General features: G+C 38.7%; 1 protein-coding gene across 1 annotated transcript in view; it reads left to right on the forward strand.

The window, feature by feature from the left end:
* Nucleotides 1-14,140, forward strand: part of LOC111866161 (structural maintenance of chromosomes protein 1A) — a 70,362-nt gene extending 56,222 nt beyond the window's left edge. Inside the window, exons 21-24 of the mRNA XM_023854829.2 lie at nt 42-221; nt 3,859-4,037; nt 6,547-6,724; nt 8,660-14,140. Of these exons, the coding sequence (XP_023710597.1) occupies nt 42-221; nt 3,859-4,037; nt 6,547-6,724; nt 8,660-8,737 (615 nt within the window). The 3' untranslated portion in view covers nt 8,738-14,140. The remainder of the gene's footprint in view (nt 1-41; nt 222-3,858; nt 4,038-6,546; nt 6,725-8,659) is intronic.
* The last annotated feature ends 6,100 nt before the right edge of the window (nt 14,141-20,240 follow it).

Raw genomic sequence — 20,240 nt, forward strand, 5'->3', positions numbered from 1 at the left:
ACCCCGATTTTTTCTCACTTTTCCCCCCTTTTTTGTTGCAGGCAATGCAGAAACTAGACATGGCTAGAGAGAAGCTTCAAGAAACCAATGAGGAATTTGAAACTGCTCGTCGCCATGCCCGCAAAGCTAAGCAAAATTTTGAACGGGTAAAGAAAGAAAGGCACGATCGTTTCATGAATTGCTTTGAGCATGTTGCCAATGAGATTGACAACATTTACAAGGTAATTATTTAGAACAGGTAACATTCCATTTACAAGATAATAAGTACCTGTCTTTTATAGTTCCAAGTGTATTTTATATTATCTCTGTTACCTTAAGCATCATGTATATTTTCCATACCTTCAGGTGGTGATTTTCAGAATCATTGCAAAAACAAGCAATGACAATTTTCAGTTTGTATTTAGTTTTCAGCACATTTACAGGGTTTACATGAATGGATAAATTCCATCAGGCCTAACAGAAGATAACCATCTTGCTGGGTGTCCTCTTTGTAATATCCCAGTTTGTCAGTTGGGATAATACTGTCATGTATATTAGTGACTATAGACAAGGTTTAGATTGGTGATTAGATTTATTAACACCTTATACAATCAGCTCATACTTACAAATAATACAACACTATTGCTGATTTACGTGATTTACAGTTCACTGTTACGCACTAGGATTCTCAGTCTTCACTAATTGTACCCTGATAACAGAATTCAAACAGTCTCATTGTGACTGAATCTTCTAGTCACGCATTAGGTCTTCACAGGCTGACTTCTAATTCTTCATCAACTACTCACTTCCTATGGTAATATCCTACTGACAGCTGACTCCCTTATATAGTCGCAACATGGACCATGCAGCACAGAAATCATGTCATGTGTGAGAATATGTGTTCTTTGGCCTGTTACCAGCATTGGGCATGGTGCAAACCACATAGAAAACACCTCTGCTATCAGAATGTGTGTATATCAGGCTGTTGCCCAGCCCTGGGCATAACGCAGACCACATAAAAAACACTTCTTCCAATACCCTTTCTGTTGCATGCGTGTATTTCAGGCATTGCCTAGAAATGGGTCTACATGTCACATTACTGAAATACCTTGGAAGGTTCAGACAAGTTTGTGAGGGCACATTTTCTTTTGTAAAATTGATTACTATTAACTTGAATGCTATTTGATCATTTATGCACTTTAGTGATATGTCTTGTTATAACTTTTTCATTGCACTGTCATGTTACCATGTACGTGAAATACTTGCACTATAATCATCATTCACCTATTCATATTTCTAGTACCAGGCATGTTTTTATTTTTCTTGCTTATTTTATGTTCAGATTAATCCTTTGCTCATCTCAAAATAATGAAACATAGTGAAATAAAAAGGGCTGTTCCTTATCTAACATAATAGTAAACCATAATAGATCCCATTTGAAATTTGAGTGTCACAAAAGTTGTGAGCTGATAGTGCCATGAATTAGAGCAAGGAGTTAGTGTTTTGACTAATGGCTGTCTAATTCATACATAGACTCTTAATGCTGGCATCTTCTTATTCTGTTTTATAAACTCATGTTTTCAGTAACTTTATATGAGCCTATCTATATAATTCAGATAGCAGTAGCTGTACTAATCCTCCCTAAAAATGACATATATAGACACTATAGAAATTCTTCCATTACTTGAGTTCTCAACAAGGGCTTGTTTTCCTGATTGGATAAATGAATCTTGTCCACTGTTTAACACATTTTTCATTCTGTTTCACTGTTTAGTAGTAATATTGCAAACATTAAATCTTCTCTGGCTGTAGTGGCAGCTAAGTGGTTAAATATTTAAATAGGCATGTGCAGGCCTTGGATTTTTTAGATGAGATTGAGAATACAAAATTCTTGATCTCAATTAAAACATTAATTTTGCAGTCTCAAACACTGAGAATTTTCTCATAGCTGCTTACATTTTGTGCATCAGGGATTTATGTCAGAAGGGATCGTTATGGTATTTTACCAAATGGTAGAGAAGTTCCCCTCCCCCCTCTTAAGAATTACAGCACTACCCTTCATTAATTTCATTGTTAAATAAATATATATTAGTCATTTATAATTTAAGCTTCTAGCATGTTCACAGCATAATTTGCACTATCCTGCTGTGAGAGTAAGTGATGAGAGAAAGTATATTTGAAGGTCAGAAGCCACAAGCTGCCATGAGTGTGCCAAAACTGCCAAGTTCAGAAGGAATCATGGTAATTCTCTGATTTATATCGTGAGATTCAGTGCTAACGCAAGTGTTGTTTGCCAGAAAATCCAGATGATGTCAAGAAAAGAACTAGTAGTGCAGAAAGGGATAATGTGTCAAAAGGTATCAGGCACTGCAGCTGTGATATGTAATTCAAGATTGTAGTGATAAACACACAGAACAGAAAGTTTACTGAAATCTTCTTGGGCTCACAATCGTGTAAGTTGCATAAAAATGACTGATGTTATAGAGAACATCTCTGTCCCTGTCATTAGGATTTGATGATTTGATGTCAGATCTTGATGATGGGGACACAGATAAAATATTGGTCATACAGAACCAACTGACATGGCTGAAAAGATTCTAATAACTTCAGCAACTGTGAAAGGTTCAGATTTTAAAACAAACAACTGTGAAGCAGCAAGAAAATTCAGTGTCTCCAAAGGCAAACATCTGAAGATGGAAACAACAAAAACAGTAAATTATACCAAAAATACCTTTTGTCAGAAACATCAGGTAAAGAAGAGATGTGACTGTGCTGTTTACAAAGTTGACAGACAGTAAGTAACTACCACCATGTGTGATATTGAGTAAAAAAACTATCCCTAAGGCACAGTTGCCTGTGGAACCAATAATCATGTCCCAAACTATGAGGCAGATGATTTAATGAACTGATGGGGGACTGGTTATAAGTTGTCTGGAATAGGAGAGCAAGAGCATGGTTAAGAACAAGAGGAAAGCTGGTGCTGGATACACATAAAAGCCATGTAATGACAGAAATTATATCTGTGATTCAAGCAATGAATACTGACCTTGTGGTCATACCTAGAAGGATGAGCACAACTGCACATTCTAATGAATAAGCCCCTAAAGGATCATTTGAAACATAAATCATTCTCTGACACCACCCAGAACAATCAACCTTAGTGCAGATCTGCTATGCCAAAGGATCAAGATATCATGGCAGTGGATCTCTCTGAAAATGATAACCAAAGAGTGTTAGCAGTCTGGTGCAATATTTCAGTGGAACATATTGCTTCCATCTTCAGGGTTGAAGAGTAGATGAAGCAACATAGCAAGCAGAGCCCTGCTTGCTGCTTGTATCATGCTGGCTTATTGCTTAGTCTGCACTTTTGACCCGGAAGATGGAGGCAGTATGTTTCTCTGAAACATCAGTTAACTTTCATTGGACTACAATGGCATTATATCCCAGAAGAGAGAACTCTTCATGTATAACATGTATTGTAATGTTTATTTTCGTTCACATGTTTGAAGCGTGTATGAAATTAATTCATAAAGTTACTTTTTCTGTTCACACATTTTCCCTGGTGCAGGGTTGTCTTACCTTTAATTCAAATTAGTAATCATCCATTCAGGTAAATACAGTAGCATACTGAAAAAGTGACTAGTGATTACAGTGAAAAAAAAATGGTTAGCTAGCGAAAATACTCATCTGAGTTTTCAAAATATTTTCAAATTCTCTATTTGAACTGGAAAAGTAATTGTGGGACATGCCTATAATTAAATTTACATGTTATCTATATAGTCTGGAGGTATAAATATCCAGCATTTAACAAATGAAACAATAGAATATTTATAGGATCAGTTCATTTATGTCCTCAGACATAATCCAACCTGTTTACAGAGTCTTGCAAAGAATCAGTCTGCACAAGCTTTTCTGGGTCCTGAGAACCCAGAGGAACCATATTTGGATGGAATTAATTACAACTGTGTAGCACCAGGCAAGCGATTCCAGCCGATGTCTAACTTGTCTGGAGGAGAGAAAACTGTTGCAGCACTTGCTCTGCTGTTTGCAATCCACAGGTAATTATTGTGATGTCATAAGAAGTGTTTAGAAGTTAAGGTTATATAGGTATGTAACAAGTGGCATGCTTTGTTTGATTATAGTCTGTAAATATCTTTGACATGCTGAAAATTTTTTAACCGAGGCTGATGTAGTGTATCAAGTTCTAATGAAACAGAAGACTAAGGTTCTCATGGTGGTGAGTGTTCATACAAGGTCTCCTTAGATGTGACACTGTATAGTTTGGTAGAGAGGTACATAACATCTTAGAGGAATTTACTTGTCTACCAAACTACATACTACAAGCAAGCAAGCTTTGCTTGCTATCTACTTCATCCTGGTTTCTTGCTTGGCCTATTCTTCGACCCTGAGGATGGAGACATGTTCCTCTGAAATGTTGGTTCTCTTTGCATGGACTGCATGATGTTATATCCCAGAAAATAGGACTTTTCGTAACCGCCGTTGTGAGGACCTCAAATTTTGCTGGAAATAGCTTTAACCTTAACATCATTAAACTTTGCCGGCAGGCGGCGGTCGCTCAGTCGGTATAGTTCGCTTGCAGACTAAAATCACGAAGTTTCTAAGATGTATCATTTGAGGATGAGTGTCTACCTGTATGGCTGGCATTTCAAATCAAGCACATATCATTGATGGACATTATTTGAGGACATTAGAAGAAACTGATGATTGCATTTCTTTTCTTGATTCTGATAGTGATTCAGGCACTGATTCAGGCCACAGATATTTTCTTAGAAATATGTTTCTCATATTTATTTTCTGACAGAAGTATCTTTCACTGGTAGGAGTTAACCACATGTGAAAGTACAAAGTGTTTGTAAATGTTTTTTATGTTTCTTTGTGAACGTAGTATTGATAGACAAATATGTATGCTAAATATATACAAGTTGCTTTGATATTAGTGAATTTTTGGATTTTGTCCATTGTGTATGTTCTAAAGAATACAGTGTTTTTCAAAGTGGATCTGTTTGATCCTCACATGAAATAGTTGAGGTACCTGCTCTATTGGGTTAATAATCTTTGTCAGTATAACTATATTTATATATTCACTGAAATATTTTGTCAGCAGGAGATAACAGAAATTTACAATATGAACTGTAGAAAGGCATAAAAAGACCTGAAAATAAAATAGAAAAGAAATGCAACTAACCAGACTGACAACCGTGTCCAGAAACATCAATCCAGAGGAAGAATTTAAGATTGCTGTGCTTTATGAAACTGGTCAATTGCTAGCACCATCTGTGGAACCTATATTGAACCCTGAAATGAAAATCAGCTATGCCCGTGAACAGTTAGTCAGATCATATTGACCTTCCCTGTAAGTTTGCAGTCTCAGTGGTAGTATTGGGGATTCATATGGCAGAAATTTCCAAAGTGGGTTGCTAATTCATGCACTCACTCACTGATGGAGCTGAGCCCTTCCTAAGAAGCTGCCAGTTGTGCAGCCTCTCAAGAACTTCCCAGCATTTTATAGAACCTGAAGGTTCATTACTTTGTTCACAAGAGCCCTCCACTGGTTGTTATCCTAAACCAGATCAATCCAGTCTATATCATCCCATCCTGTCCCTCTAAGATCGTTTTTAATATTGTCCACCCACCTACATCTTGGTCTTCCTAGTGGTTTCTTTCCTTCTGGCTTTCCCACCAATATCTTATATGCAGTCTGCTTTGCCCTGATTCACGAGGGAATAAAGAGGAGATTGAACTCTGGGAACCTTTTGTCTTTTTATCTGCTGTCTAAAAACATAAAAATTAGAATATACAGAACTATAATTTTACCTGTGGTTCTGTAAGGGTGTGAAACTTGGTCTCTGACATTAAGGTAGAAACATAGACTGAGGATGTTTGAGAACAGGGTGTTGAGAATATTTGGACCGAAGAGAGATGAAGTGACAGGAGGTTGGAGGAAACTGTATATTGTGGAGCTCCATAACTTTTACTCTTCTCCAAGTATAAATAGAATGTTTAAGTCAAGGAGGATGAGGTGAGCAGGGCATGTAGCACAAATGGGGGAGAAGAGGAATGCATGTAGGATATTGGTGGGAAAACCAGATGGAAAGAGACCACTGGGAAGACCAGGACATAGATGGATGAACAATATTGAAGTGGATCTTAGAGAGACAGGATGGGATGAATTTGGCTTAGGATAGGGACCAGTGGAGGGCTCTTGTGAACACAGTAATGAACCTTTGGATTCCATAAAATGCTGGGAGGTTCTTGAGTAGCTGCACAATTGGCGGCTTCTCAAGAAGGGCTCAGCTCCATGAGTGGATGATATTATATTATATTGTATTATATTTATATTACATTACATTACATACGTGAGGTCAAAGATATACACTTATTATGAGGGGAAAATCTGTATGTAAAGACATGTTGAGGATGTTTTTAGCATGCATTAGTCTTTGTTGTTTCTCCTCCAGTCTATTATATGTGAATAATCCTAGGACTGACTGATGCTGGGCTTGAAATGTAATGCAAAAATGGTCCTTTATGTATATAATTACATAGCTACCAACCATCTCCTTTCTTCGTCCTGGATGAAATTGATGCAGCATTGGACAACACAAACATTGGTAAAGTGGCAAGCTACATCCGTGACAAAACAGCATCTCTGCAGACCATAGTCATATCGTTGAAAGAGGAGTTCTACAGCCATGCTGATGCTCTCATAGGCATTTGCCCTGATGTAAGTATAAACTATGTACATCACTTTGTTGGTGACATGCATGTTCTGAAGCTCTGTACTGTCCAGGTAACATTAATTTTATAATTACCTAGTGAAATCTTGAATTATATGAAGTCCAGTACCCACAGTTATGTGAATTTTACCTCCCTTAGTGAAACAAAGCCTTGTCAGAAAAGAGAACTCAGGTGAGGATCAATTTAAATCCTGAACAGTGTGAAGAATCAAATTACAAAATCACTGTTAGTGAAATGACATGGTTCCAGTTTGTAGTTTATGTTAACTTGAATGGATTCAGCTTCATAAGTTTTATGGTAGCTTTGAAAGCTCTGTCTCAGTTTATATACAGTTCTGTATGGAATTTGACATCTGGGAAACTTACACTTTGATCTTACCTTTTCTGCAGAATCATTTTTCGTATAGGTACTCTTACAAGAAAGAAAACAAGTGTGGGAGGCCAACATAATCACAGACCCAAAATAAAGTAAACAAGAGTTCTGTCTTCTAGGGTATAATGCCATGTAGTCTGCTGAAAGTCAGTCCTGGTTTTGGAGGAACATGTTTGCTCCATCTTCAGGGTTGGCTATTTCATGCTAGTTTCTTGCTTGGCTTGCTCTTCAGCCCTCAAGTTGGAGATGACATGTTCCTCTGAATCATCAGTTGTCTTTCAGTGGACTACATGGTGTTATATCCCAGATGACAGAGATAGAACTCCTCATAATTACAACTGGCGAGAACCTCAAATCCTGTAAAGGTAACAAGTATAGAGTAATATCCTCCTTCAGAAACAATTAACTGAACACTCATTCCCATATGTATCTCACGTGTGGCATTTTGACACAGGAAATAACATGACTGAGTGAATGCTTATCACACAGATCAAATAGATTACACTAGTGAGATATAAGTTTTGAGGTTTCATGGCAGTAGTTGTTAAGATTGTGGTCTTCTGTGTGTGATGCCATGCATTTTTGGGGCTGGATGCTGACATTTCAGAGGAATGTGCTGCTTCTGTTTTCAGCGTTCATATATGTAAGGTTAGGAATTGCCTTGGTTGTACAGGAAAATTACAGGGAGGATGAACCTGAGGTCCAAGGAGGGATAGTAAATAAAGGAGCCCAGCCCAAGCCAGTGGGAAGAAATAGAAATGGTGCTTATAAGGGTGCATTGGTCTATAGTCACAGGTAGGAGGTGGAACAGTGAGAAAAAACTGTCCTTTCCAGGGATTACTGTTCTTTTTCTACCTCTGATGAACTCTGATGATTTGTGATGAACCTTGAATGATCATTTTTGTCCCTTTCTTTCCATTGGGTTGGACCAGGCTCCTTCCTTTGTTCCCTTTCCATGGTTCTGGAGCCAACTTTCCTTGTAAACTGCCTTTATAACCAAGCCCATTTCTGGACCTTACATACTTCAGAAGATGGAAGCAGTATGCTCCTGTAAAATGTCAGTAGCCAACCACAAAACTGCATACAGGTAGTGTCGCAATCCAGGAGACCAGAGTCTTAAAGTAGTCAGAGTTAAAGGAACATAGTGTTGGGACCATCTGAGCGGGCCAGCCCATAATGCATAAGCTTGCTTCATGCTACCTGTTCAGTGATTTGCTGAGAAGCTTGATAAAAAATCCACAGACTATTACATAACAAAATTAATTACTTATACAGGTCGCCTAATATTGTTTTGGCAGTGAAATCAGGGAGTTTATGTTGAGCCAGACATGTGGCTCAGGTGAGGAGACAGGAAATATGCACAGATTTTTGGTGGGGAAACCTATTGTAAAGTAGTCACTTTGAGGACTGATTACCTGGAAGTACACCAAGATATAGTGTAGGGAAGTAGGTAATGAAGTACAAAAATAGCTTACAATTGTGTCCAAGGTGGCTTTGAGTTCTACTGCCAGATTTAGTTTGTACTAGTAATATTGATTTTTTTTTCCAGGTTGGAGAGTGTTTGATAAGTAAGGTCTTAACCCTTGATCTTACCCAGTTCCAATCACATCTGGAAGCCACAAAGTGAAATGCTGGTTTACATGAATGTTTATTTACATTTTTGAGAAATATTTGCTAAAGTGGAAAAGTCTTTAACGTGTTCCTCTTTTGTAAATCTTAATTTAGCTGCAAACACCATTCTAATGGTGTATACTTTGTGATTTTTCCTAGAATTTTAGGCAGCCTGTGCATGGGATCGTGCATTTATCCAGCAAGTTCTCTACAGGGGCTGTAAATTAATCTGAACTTGTGAAGAAAATACAGGATGTTCCAGGGGGAAAGGTCAATATTCTAGGAGGTCATAGTATCAGCCATTTTAAGCAAAAGAGTGTATATGTACATGTCCTATATGAACGGTTTCCAAGATGGAGCTATTTCACTCTACATTTCCAAAATTGTTGATAAGAAAGAGACATTACATGCTGTTGCTAATACCAGTGTTTATTCTTCAAGTGACAAAGTTGGTAAGTTTACCTAGTATAATAAATACATTTTTTAAAATTTCACAGTCAACATGAATGCACTCTGCTACTCATGTGAGAACATGGTGTGTTGCTCATCTGAATGCATCTTGATATTCCTTTATGCGGGCGATAACATCCATTATGTGATTGAACAGTTTGTCTCACGTGTCAACTTCTTTCTGTACACTATACCCTTCATCCAAGCCCATAAACAAAAATCTAACAGGGTTAGGTCTGGAAATCTTGGCCAGTTAATGGTACTGCCTTGACTTATCCACTGATTAGGGAAAGTGTAATTGAGATGTTGCATCGCAAATTGGGTATAATGAGAATGGGTTCCATCATACTGAAAGTATATAGCAATCTGTATAGGCAAAGGAATATCCCCTAGTTGTTCTGATAATCCATTTTGCAGAAAGTCTATGTAATTATGTTGTGTCATGTGATTGTCTAAAATACCGGGACCAATCAACATGTCATCAATCATACCACACCACACATCGATAGAGAAAGGACGTTGAAAATTTGTTTCCACAGTGTCATGTGGATTGTTGTGAGACCATCGATGTGATTTACGTGTGTTGTTGCTTCAAATACGGGTGAAAGTAGCTTCATCAGTGAACATTATTAGTGGAAGCAATTGCAATTAGTATGTGGCCAATGACAAAATTCTAGGTGCATGGCATTGTCCCCTGGGTGTAGACTTTGCAAATGCTGTGGGTGAAATGTGTAGAAGCAGTCATCATGCAGTGTTTGCCATACCCGTGTTCTTGAAACACCAAGACATGTATAGTTAATGCCTTGTAACTTTAGCCATGCAGAAAGGTAAACGCTGTTGTGGAGCACGCTTGCTGTGGTGACGTTTAGAGCTACTCCTCAAGCGGAAAACATTGCCTACAGAGACCAGGAATAGATACACAATGTACTATACACCTGACCACACTTGAAGACACTACATTGCAAACCAGTAGTACCCATGCTGACATAAGCTGATAAGACTGCTCCGCCAGAGATAGTATGACCCCCCATACCACGGCTAGAGTTCCGAGGAACTAACAGTAGAAAGTCTTTGCATGCTAGTAGTAGGGCGATGCTGTACCATTTCAATCATTTTTTCCAGTTCATCCACATGTTGACATGCTTGTTCAGATGAAACAGGAGCACTGGGAAGTGTACCAAGTTCATGAAATGTATTGAACACCTTGGAAAACACTGTGATCCAGAATTCTGCACATAGAAAACCATTGACAGTATTCTTCAATAGCAGCAGTGGTACTACCATTGTAGAAGCCTTAAATGTACAGCATATCAGCATATTTGGCATTTGTCAAAATGTGCAGCATTTTTCACAATACTCCTTCAGTGTCACTATCAACAGCCACAATGGCCAACTGATGTTTCACACCAGTTCACACTCTTCAGGTGCTTCAAACAGTGGCACAGTATGGTTGGAGGGAAGGTCAATATTGGGTGCCAAATCCAGATTGCTGTACAGTGAATTAGCTCTATCTTGGAAACTATTCAGAATAGGACATGTGTACTATATGCTTTTGTTTAGAATGACCAGTACTGTGACTGACCTTTCCTCTTGAGGGACTCTGTATGCATAAGCAGGTTGACTCTGGAATGTCTGCCTCAGTCTTATGCGTGCTGGCCATTGTTGCCAGATTGCCTCAGAACAGTTCATACTCTTGGTCCTGGGGATCACTGGTATGCATATTGTGGGGTCAGTTGACTTTCATATTTTTTCCTAACCTGCCCCATCAAAACTGTGAAGTTACAAAACTTTTCAGTTTCTGATGTGGTAATTATTAGGTTGGTCAGTAAAATTTGAGTCAAGTTCATCACCAATGACAGCACTGACCTCTTCATTAATACTATCCGGGTTATCAGTGACCATATTTACATCTGCAGCTATAAGAAATGGCTGACCACTCAATTTCTCATCAGTTTTACGCCACACACCTAATTTACCAGCAGAATGAATATTAATTTCAGATGAAAAATTTAATTTTCATCTGTAAAGTGTGATTTACTGTCATTTGCAAGAACAGGATGTCATGACCATTTACTTGAACTAATGGTGACTAATCAGTGTCCAGTGTTTCTGTTTCACTCATTTTGTCTTCAGATAGATCAGAAAACTGATGTGCATAAAATTCTGACAGAATATCATCATCAGCTGTAAGTGTGCTGCATAAGCCCATCTTTGATACTGAAGAAATCATAGAGCAATAGTGGTAACAGAACAAAATTAATTAATTATTTGGCACTGTTCCAGTAACAAGATTACAAGAGGTGTATGGTCGGTGCTATGGGCACCAAGTTGACTGAAGGGTACAATGGTTTTGCATAGTTACAATATTTAAGGCATAGGTTACAATTGCAGTTTTTTGTTTAAGAGCTGAATGGAAATAATAGTAGCATTATTTTGCATAAAATTGTATCTAAGGACATAGGTTACAAGTGGTCTGTGTTTATTATTTGGAGACATAACCATCTTTCATCAGGTTGCTAATAACTGATATGATCCATGAACCAGATCAACAAGCATGCAGTGAAGAACAACACAGCTAACAGAAACTGGTGTATGTGATCCATAGGAATGCATGAAATTTTAATCATAACTTTCTATATGACCCATCTACATTGTGTTACTGTGAAATAATATAACATGCAAGAACAGTTGTGCAGATGTATACATGGCTTAGGAACGATAAAAAGAAGTGTTATGCTATATTTTGCAGCTCACACTTGCATGCATATCTTGTTTCATGTCACATACACTGTACCTGTAATAAACAGATGAGAGGAAGAGGAAACAAGGCAGTGGGCTATGTTGTAATCAAGCATGACAACTTTAAAATAAAGATACTTGGTTCACTTTCACTCCATACTCTTTAATATGCCATCATGATCATAAATGTCTTGAACAGCATTTTGTTTCCAGAGTGTATCTGGGGTAACGTGACTAATAATTGTGGATTTTAGATTTGATGACTGGATTTATTTGGTGTCACTATCAAAATTACACTTGATTACAACAGTTCACTCAACTCCTTCTGGATAACAAATCCCTCTCTGCGTAGCTCTGCTTATTCACTGCCGACTCACTCCTTCTGATTCTGCTTCTGAACTGATCTTTTAGCCCTGCTAGGCGGCTGGGATAGGAATCAGCTCATTGAAGATTTCTGTTTTTCATATCCATGGTAACAATCTGTTTAGAAGTTGTTACCATGGATATGTCTTCAATAGTTCCGTCAGAACCCAGAGTAACTCTGTATTTCATGTTACCACACGAATGTGCTCTGCGAAACCCCACCCAGCAGGCAGGTTGCAGCTTTCAGGCCACATGTCACAATACCTGTACAGACTACCAATTATTAATAAGTTGGGATGAAAAACTGGAAGAACAGTTGTAAAAGTTGTGGGAAGTCATGAATTCATTTTATTTCATACAATACATTTCCATCTACAATGCAACTTATTAGTGTCCCCCTTTCTTCTCACAACATGTTTCAACCATACATTGCCATTATCAGGTGTCTCTTAATTTGCTAAAATTGTTGCATTGTATGGTATGTCCAACTTCTCATATTGTATGTGAATGCAATAGCTCTTAATTTAAAATAAATGGACTTTAATTAAATTCAATAGAAACTAGTTAAAATTTCAATATCTTGCTTGGGGGCATCATCCGTTCATCCAAACGACATTATTTGAGGTCTCCTTGTTTGGATTTATTTCCTCAGCCGCATGGAAACTACACAATAACACACTAACACCCACTTTGCTGGTATGAGCTACACTCAACACTAAGCTCAAAAGGGTTAATGAAGCGTGTAGAATAAACTTCCTTAGTATTACACGGTGCTCATAAATTGCTCTTGATTAGGAATAATTTTATCATGTAGTATGTGTGACTATAGGCGGGGGCCAGATTGGTGACTCAATTTATTGACCACTTATACACTTGTGATTACACTTTACAGATCACTGACTCACACCAGTCTCCTCAGTCTATTTGTCTCCACTAGCCCCTTCCTGGCAACGGATTTTTATATAGGAACTATAACAGTCTCACTGAAGTACATACTCCAGATATCACAAATAGTCTTCTCTTTACAGCCACACTCTTGCGAATAACTTTTTTTTTCCGCGGACTCTGTACAGAACTTATCAACTAACTTTGTCCATTGCTTATAATGTCTCAGCATGAAAAAACAGAAAATGCCATTCATCTATTGTTGCTTTTCTATTTGTTGCTACAGGACGTTTTTACTTAGCCATTGCCCAGAAACGGCTGCAACGGAGACCACAGAAAACACCATTCTTTTGTTGTTGCAGGTGTTACCTAGCAACAGACACTGTATACAGTCACCGCTTAGCAACAGGTCTATATGCCACATTGCTCCCTCCCAAGGGCTGTGCTTGTGACATCTGTGATTAATCTCACCTTCCTCCCCGTGGCTTATTTTTCATGGTGATTACTCTGCAATCACTCCTACTGCTCCCTCAAGGCAGCTCCCTGATATGGTGCAAGTGGGTCCAGGTTTATCACCATCCTCCTCCTTTACCGATTGGTGAGGGGTAACAGTTCCAAGAGTGGTCAGTGCTCCTACAACCATGGCTCTTTTATCTGCTGTTAGTGGTCTCTTCTTTTGTTTTGGAGAAGGCTGACCCCACCATAATGTGCTGACATTCATTTTTCAAATCCTGGCAGATCTGACTATTCATTTTATAACATTAAGGACAGTGTACTGAGGGCATCATACCAGGTTAGTTTATGAACTGCAACAGCAGATAAACCTGACTACCTCAGAACCCCTAATAATGTCAGCAGCAGTAACATGGTAAACACCATTCTTGACAGCAAGCTGCAAAACAGCTGGATAACATTCCTTTGTCTAATGACAAACTATGTGAAATACAGGAAATGACATGATGTAAAAGGACAGCTTCTTATTAGCATACTACAAATGAAAATAATCTGCATTCCAGTTATATAAGAAAGTATGTTACCAACTGTGCAGTGTTTATTTGTTTTGTAATATTTGAGGCAAAAGGCAAAGTCAATTAAGCATTCCAGTTTTGTGAGATACTGTCATACCACACAAATTGAGATGAAATCTTCAACTGGATGGGTTTTTGACAGTTAGTGAATTACACTGAAGGAAGTGCACATTAGGACAAATGGAGCTAAATCCATGGCAAGTAAACATGATGTTTATGTTTCAATCGTGTGAGTAGCATTTGAAGAAAAATTTTCTCACTGCACAATTCATCATGACACTCTTTATACAAAGAGTATGCCACAAAACTTGACTACAGTTGAAGATTAAGCTGTGTGGCAAGTAAATTTTATAACATTTTTGGCACTGAATTCGCAACTGTTTTCATTACTGTGCTCCAAAATGAGAAGTGAAAATAATACACTGTACCTTCACAGTAAGTAACAGTGCTGTCAAGAGGAATAGTCTGTTCTTACTACTGTGAGTTTGAAAAAATGCTTAGATCTTTCTGATAGTGAGCATGGGTTGTCAATTCTTCCTCATTACTTTACTGATGAATTACATCTTTTCAGGTTGGCCTACTTGGCTGACAATTTCAGCTGTTTCAGTGAACTTAATTTTAAGTTTGCAGGGATCAGGAATGACACTATATTCCATTTATGACAAACAAAAGCACTGAAAATAATTCAAATGAATAAGACTAAACTGTGGGCAAGAACAATTACAGCCTCTGTCAATCTGTAGAACCACTGCTGTAACTTGGATCTACTTTCCTGAGAGTTAGACAAAAATGATGAGAAACCCAATGTTAACTGAAGGCAGACTGTCAAAAAGAAATGGAGGAACTGATAGAGCTTTCTTGTAAGTTCAGCGGGATCCAAATTCAAGAAATTGCAGTTTATCTTCATTCTGGACTGCAAGGCATGGACATCCATTTTTGTGACAAAAGCAGTCAGGTTTGGTGCCCTTTTGTACTATACAGGAGTTTTTTTTCTGGCTATTTACAAGGTGCGACAATTTAATTCCTGGAATGGCCCTGTGAAAGCAAAATTTGCTTACCTGTGCACTAGCAGCTGCTGTCACCTTTGAAATACTTGTGAAGCTATGTGCATCATGCAACAATGATGCCACTGCTGGAAACAGTCTTGAAAATCGTTTTCCAGAATACCTTGCAGTAACGTCATGTTGCGTTGGATGTCAGGAATGTCAGCAAATATTTGTCCTTTCAGGGCATATTTTAATTCTGGAAACAGCCAAAAAATCGCAAGGAGCTAAGTCAGGTGAATAAGTGGATGATGGTCCATTTTTGTAATGGATTTCTTAGCCAGGAACTTGTGAACTCTTAACACATCATGCACAGGGTCATTGTCATGGTGGAGAATCCACTCGTCAGGCCAGAGTTCGGGGCTTTTCCTCCTAACAGATTCCCATAACCCATAGTCTCACACCTAATCTGCTATCTGAGAACACCAAGGTTCATACTCTCCACATTTGCATCTGTCCTTAGCATTTTTGGCCGCCCACTTCATGTGTCATCTTGCACATCTTCACTCCCTTCCTTGAACTGCCTCTGCCATTCAAGAACACTTGATTTCTTCACAGCATATTCACCACAAGCCACTGTTAATAGGGCTAACGTTTCACTAGCACTTTTACCAATCTTCACACAGAATTTGATGTTTATAAGCTGCTCCAGGTTCTTGTCACTCATTTTTCCACAAACAGTATACCATGGACATGTACTACTTCCTCTGCTGCTTGGGATCGAATGACTCATTTGGCTTGTGGCATATGTAAATGCAAGTTGAAACATGTTCAAACATGCTTGGGTACATGAGTATGCTTGACTCAACACCCCAGCAACATGCTGCAGCCATTCCAGGAATTGAATTGTCAAACCTTGTGTATTAAAAAGAAATAAGGGAACAGACTTCAAGCAGAATCATATACACACAGGAAGCTGTGAGAACTTCAACAAGTACACTCTATGTTCCGTAAAGTAAGCTGTTATCTATGTATAGGCCTAAACAAAGTTCCAATAAATCTGGCCACCAGATTAAAACACAAAATATGTTTGGTAAGAAATTTGCTTTCTTTATTTAAAGATGGGTGACTGAAACATCTATACACAGTCATACCTCAAACTTGCAAATTAATGTGTTCCCAAAAATGGGTTTGAATGGAAATGTATGACAAGCTCATTATGACACAGAGATGTATAGGGTTAGTTTTTGGAGCTCAACACACGTCCTTTTTTCAATATTCTGACCCCTACTACAATTCTGTTGGTTTTACTATCAAATAACATACTGGTAAAACATTTAAACTATAAGTTAATATTTCATTCTATATTGTGGAGTTACAGATTTGAGACACCAGAGCATTACAACATTGTTTAAATCTGATTTCTGGGTGGTAAGTCTGAAAGTCTAATGGGCATTAATTTAATAGGATCATAAGTTGGGAATTTGCAGGTAAAGGTATGACTGATTTAATGTTACTGTAAGTCTTCAAATTCAAAAGTCTGTGGTTGACGTACAACTAAATAAATATTCAGGTCCTGTCATGCTCAGGGGAAACTCAACATGCTAGGATATGGACAGAAGAGATAGGGGAAGTACAAATAAAAGGGATGAGAAATGAATATGTGAGAAAGAAGGGTACAAGATAAAATTACAAAATGGATATTGGAATGGAAGAACAGGTCTCACAGAACAGTTTTAATATGAAGGATGGGATATGATATTGCAGACAAATAAAAGGTATCAGAAAGCAATACATGAAAAGGAAAGGAGACAAGAAGAAAGCCCAGCAGAAGTAATACAATAAAGGGAAAATCTTAGGTGACTTGACACAGGAATCTATGCAGGCCTGATTGTGTCATTTTCATTTTGAATCAGCTCAGAATAAGCATTTACATGACAGATCATTGTATCCCTAACTTACCATGTGTGAAATCTGAAAGTGGTGTGTGGCATCACTTATCAGTTGCATATGCTTGCAGGGCACAGAGTTGGCTGTGTTGTGACTGGCCAATACCAGCAGTTATTCAGTTGAAGAATGGGTAACAGGTAGCATGTGGGAGTATGACAGACCAAATAGTGATGTGACTAACACTGTTCTGTACACGATTTAATAAAGCACCACGAACAGAAGTGACATTGCTGGACTGGGAGAAACATTTGTTTGTTCTTGTCAAGCCTTGGTTTATCATTTCTCCAGAAATAAATGCAGAAACGATCAGCAGAGCTTGGTGTGCCATGTTCACAAATGCAAGATCACAGGAAGAATGACTTAAATTTTAAGCCGTATCACCAGACATTCACTAATAAAATGTTACATGTTGACATGAATAGATGCCATGATGCATGTTATGCACTGCTGAACACTTTCCTGAATACCGCATCCCACCTGAAAGTTCTCTGCACTGAGCACAGTACCCATGACAGAAATGTTGTATTTTGGGCTACAGAGAATCCGCAGTTGCCGGTGGATTTGAAATATGACCCACCCCACGTGATGATGTGGGCTGGTATGACTGCAACTCATTTGGTTCCCCTGTATTTCTTCGATGGACCTATTAATGCTACATCTTATGCAAACATGTTAGAGGCATGATTAATACAACTTAGAGACAGAGGACTCATGGAAGATCTGTGGCTGTAGCATGATGGAGCACCTTCACATTTCACCCTCACTGTGCACAAACATTACCCAGACCACTACACAGTCCTGATCTTAACACACCAGATGGCTCTTTGTGGGGCACTGTCAAGGGACAAGTGGCTGCACAATATCACAAAAATGACTAGTTGCACAGAGGTGTGGAACAGACATTCACCACCATTACACCATAGATGCTTCAGCACATATAACGCTGTGGTGCATCAGGCTGTGTTTCAAATAACGGTGCACATACAGACCCATTTGATGTATGTGGAGTGACTCATCATGTGGTATGTTAACTAGGGGTATGGTGACTTCTTGGCCACAGTGTATATTATGAGAGTGTCAATAAATTAAGTTCTTTATTATCCAAGTTCTCTTCCGGATGATATGGACAACTGTTCATCTAAATTGTTTCACTGTGTTGTATTTGTATTTTCAGATAGGGAATGACTTTGTCTGATATCACATGCAACAAATATAATTCCTGTATTAATTATTAAGAATTTCCCACTGTTTTAAATTACCTGTTCTCCACTAATACATGCACTGACTAAAGTGCCTGTCTTTTGCCCAGGTTTTGCCTATGGTACAGTCACACACTGTGTGACTGTAGACTGGGTTTGGATTGGTAATTGGATTTATTGGACTCATGACTACACTTTACAAATCATTATCACACAGAGACTAGTGTCCACTGCGTTGCTTGGTAATATCTTCTAGCAGTGGATTCTCCTCTGCTCCCAGGCTAGCGGCCATCTCACATCAACCTCCTCTTCTAACTCCTCTAGACTCTGTCATAATGGCAGCTATTCATCATTACCTAGCCTCAGCATGGACTTCACAGAAAACACGGTCAACAACAGCTCTTCTATTGTGAAATCACTGCTGTCACAGAGAGGTGTTTACTGCGCCATCACATAGCAGTGGCTGTCTCTACTGGCTTCCAAATTCTGCCTTTCAGCAGAACATGCCACAATACTGCATTATGACAGTTTTATTAATTTGTATTCTTGTTGACTATCTTCTAGTATATCTGTGGCACCTCATAGCAACTGCTTAGTGATGGATTGAGCTAATGAATATGCATTAAATGACTACCAATGAAATGAAATGAGCATACGATTGCTTTTGCACACTAAAACTGGTCATAGTCATCGACCAGCCTGACGTGGAACAGAAAAGTCTGGACAACAGGCAATGTTCATTATTATATTTCTAGACAACATGGTTTTGGTATATGAAACTCCATGTTAGGCAGACTAGAAGGCTACGACAAATTTTATTCTCGGAAAAATGAGAACGTATATGTAATGCATATAGATGTCTAATTTAAGTCAATAATCTTAGTACAGAAGACAGAAAATGTGTGTTTTAAATAATGAAGGTTTATAACATGTAGGAAATATGGACTTTGTAAGTTACAAAATCCATTCTATGAGGGGTGAACTTTAATAGTGGCAACTATTTATTTACAACTGATACAAAACAGATGCATGTTTTGAAGTTTTACTGTCCTTCAATGTAGTCACCATCATTGTGTACAACCTGTTGCCAGCAATGTGGAAGTCGTAGGATACCTTTAGCAGCATCTGTTGTGTTGATAGTTCAAATGGAGTGGTCTACTGCCTGAAGAATCTCTGGAACAGTTCTGAAGCGAATGCCACGAAGTGGTTCCTTCATCTTAGGAATCAAGTCAAAGTCACAAGGGCTTAAGCCCAGGGAGTATGTGGATGGTACAGCACTTCCCAGCCCCATCGATTGAACAAATCAGCCACAGCTTGTGCTGCATGCGGCCAAGCACTGTCCTGCAAAATGATGGGTGGGTTCTGCAGAAAGTGTCACCGCTTCTTTCTCAAAGCTGGTCACAGGTTTTGTTCCAAAAATGAACAGTAATACTGCGTACTGGCAGTCTGCTGTCAGGGAATGGTATGCGGTAGGATAACACCATCACAGCTGTACATGAGAATCACCATAACTTTCACATTGCTGGAGTTCTGAAGAACTTTTGATTTTTGTGGTGACCCGTAACGACACCATTCGTTTGATTGGTGTTTCATTTCTAGCTCGTACGATTTGGCCCATGTCTCATCCAGTATAATGATACGGTGTAAGAAAGCCTCTCCTTTGTGCTCCAAGTGGTTACAAGCAGCGTCGTATCATAGCCATTTCTGCATTTCCGTCAAATCATGCGGAACCCATCGTGATGCAGTTTTTCTCATGCCCAGGCATTCCTTCAGAATGTGAAGCACAGTTATATGTGCTAATCCTGCCCCTTGGGCCAGCTCACGAATCATATGGTGTAGATCACTCTCCAGTAACACAGAAAGAGCACACACTTCTTCTTCACTGATACTAGGACAACCTGGCTGACACGTCTGCCACATTT

This window comes from Cryptotermes secundus, unplaced genomic scaffold, assembly GCF_002891405.2.
Source record: "Cryptotermes secundus unplaced genomic scaffold, Csec_1.0 scaffold599, whole genome shotgun sequence".
Classification (NCBI taxonomy): Eukaryota; Metazoa; Arthropoda; class Insecta; order Blattodea; family Kalotermitidae; genus Cryptotermes; species Cryptotermes secundus.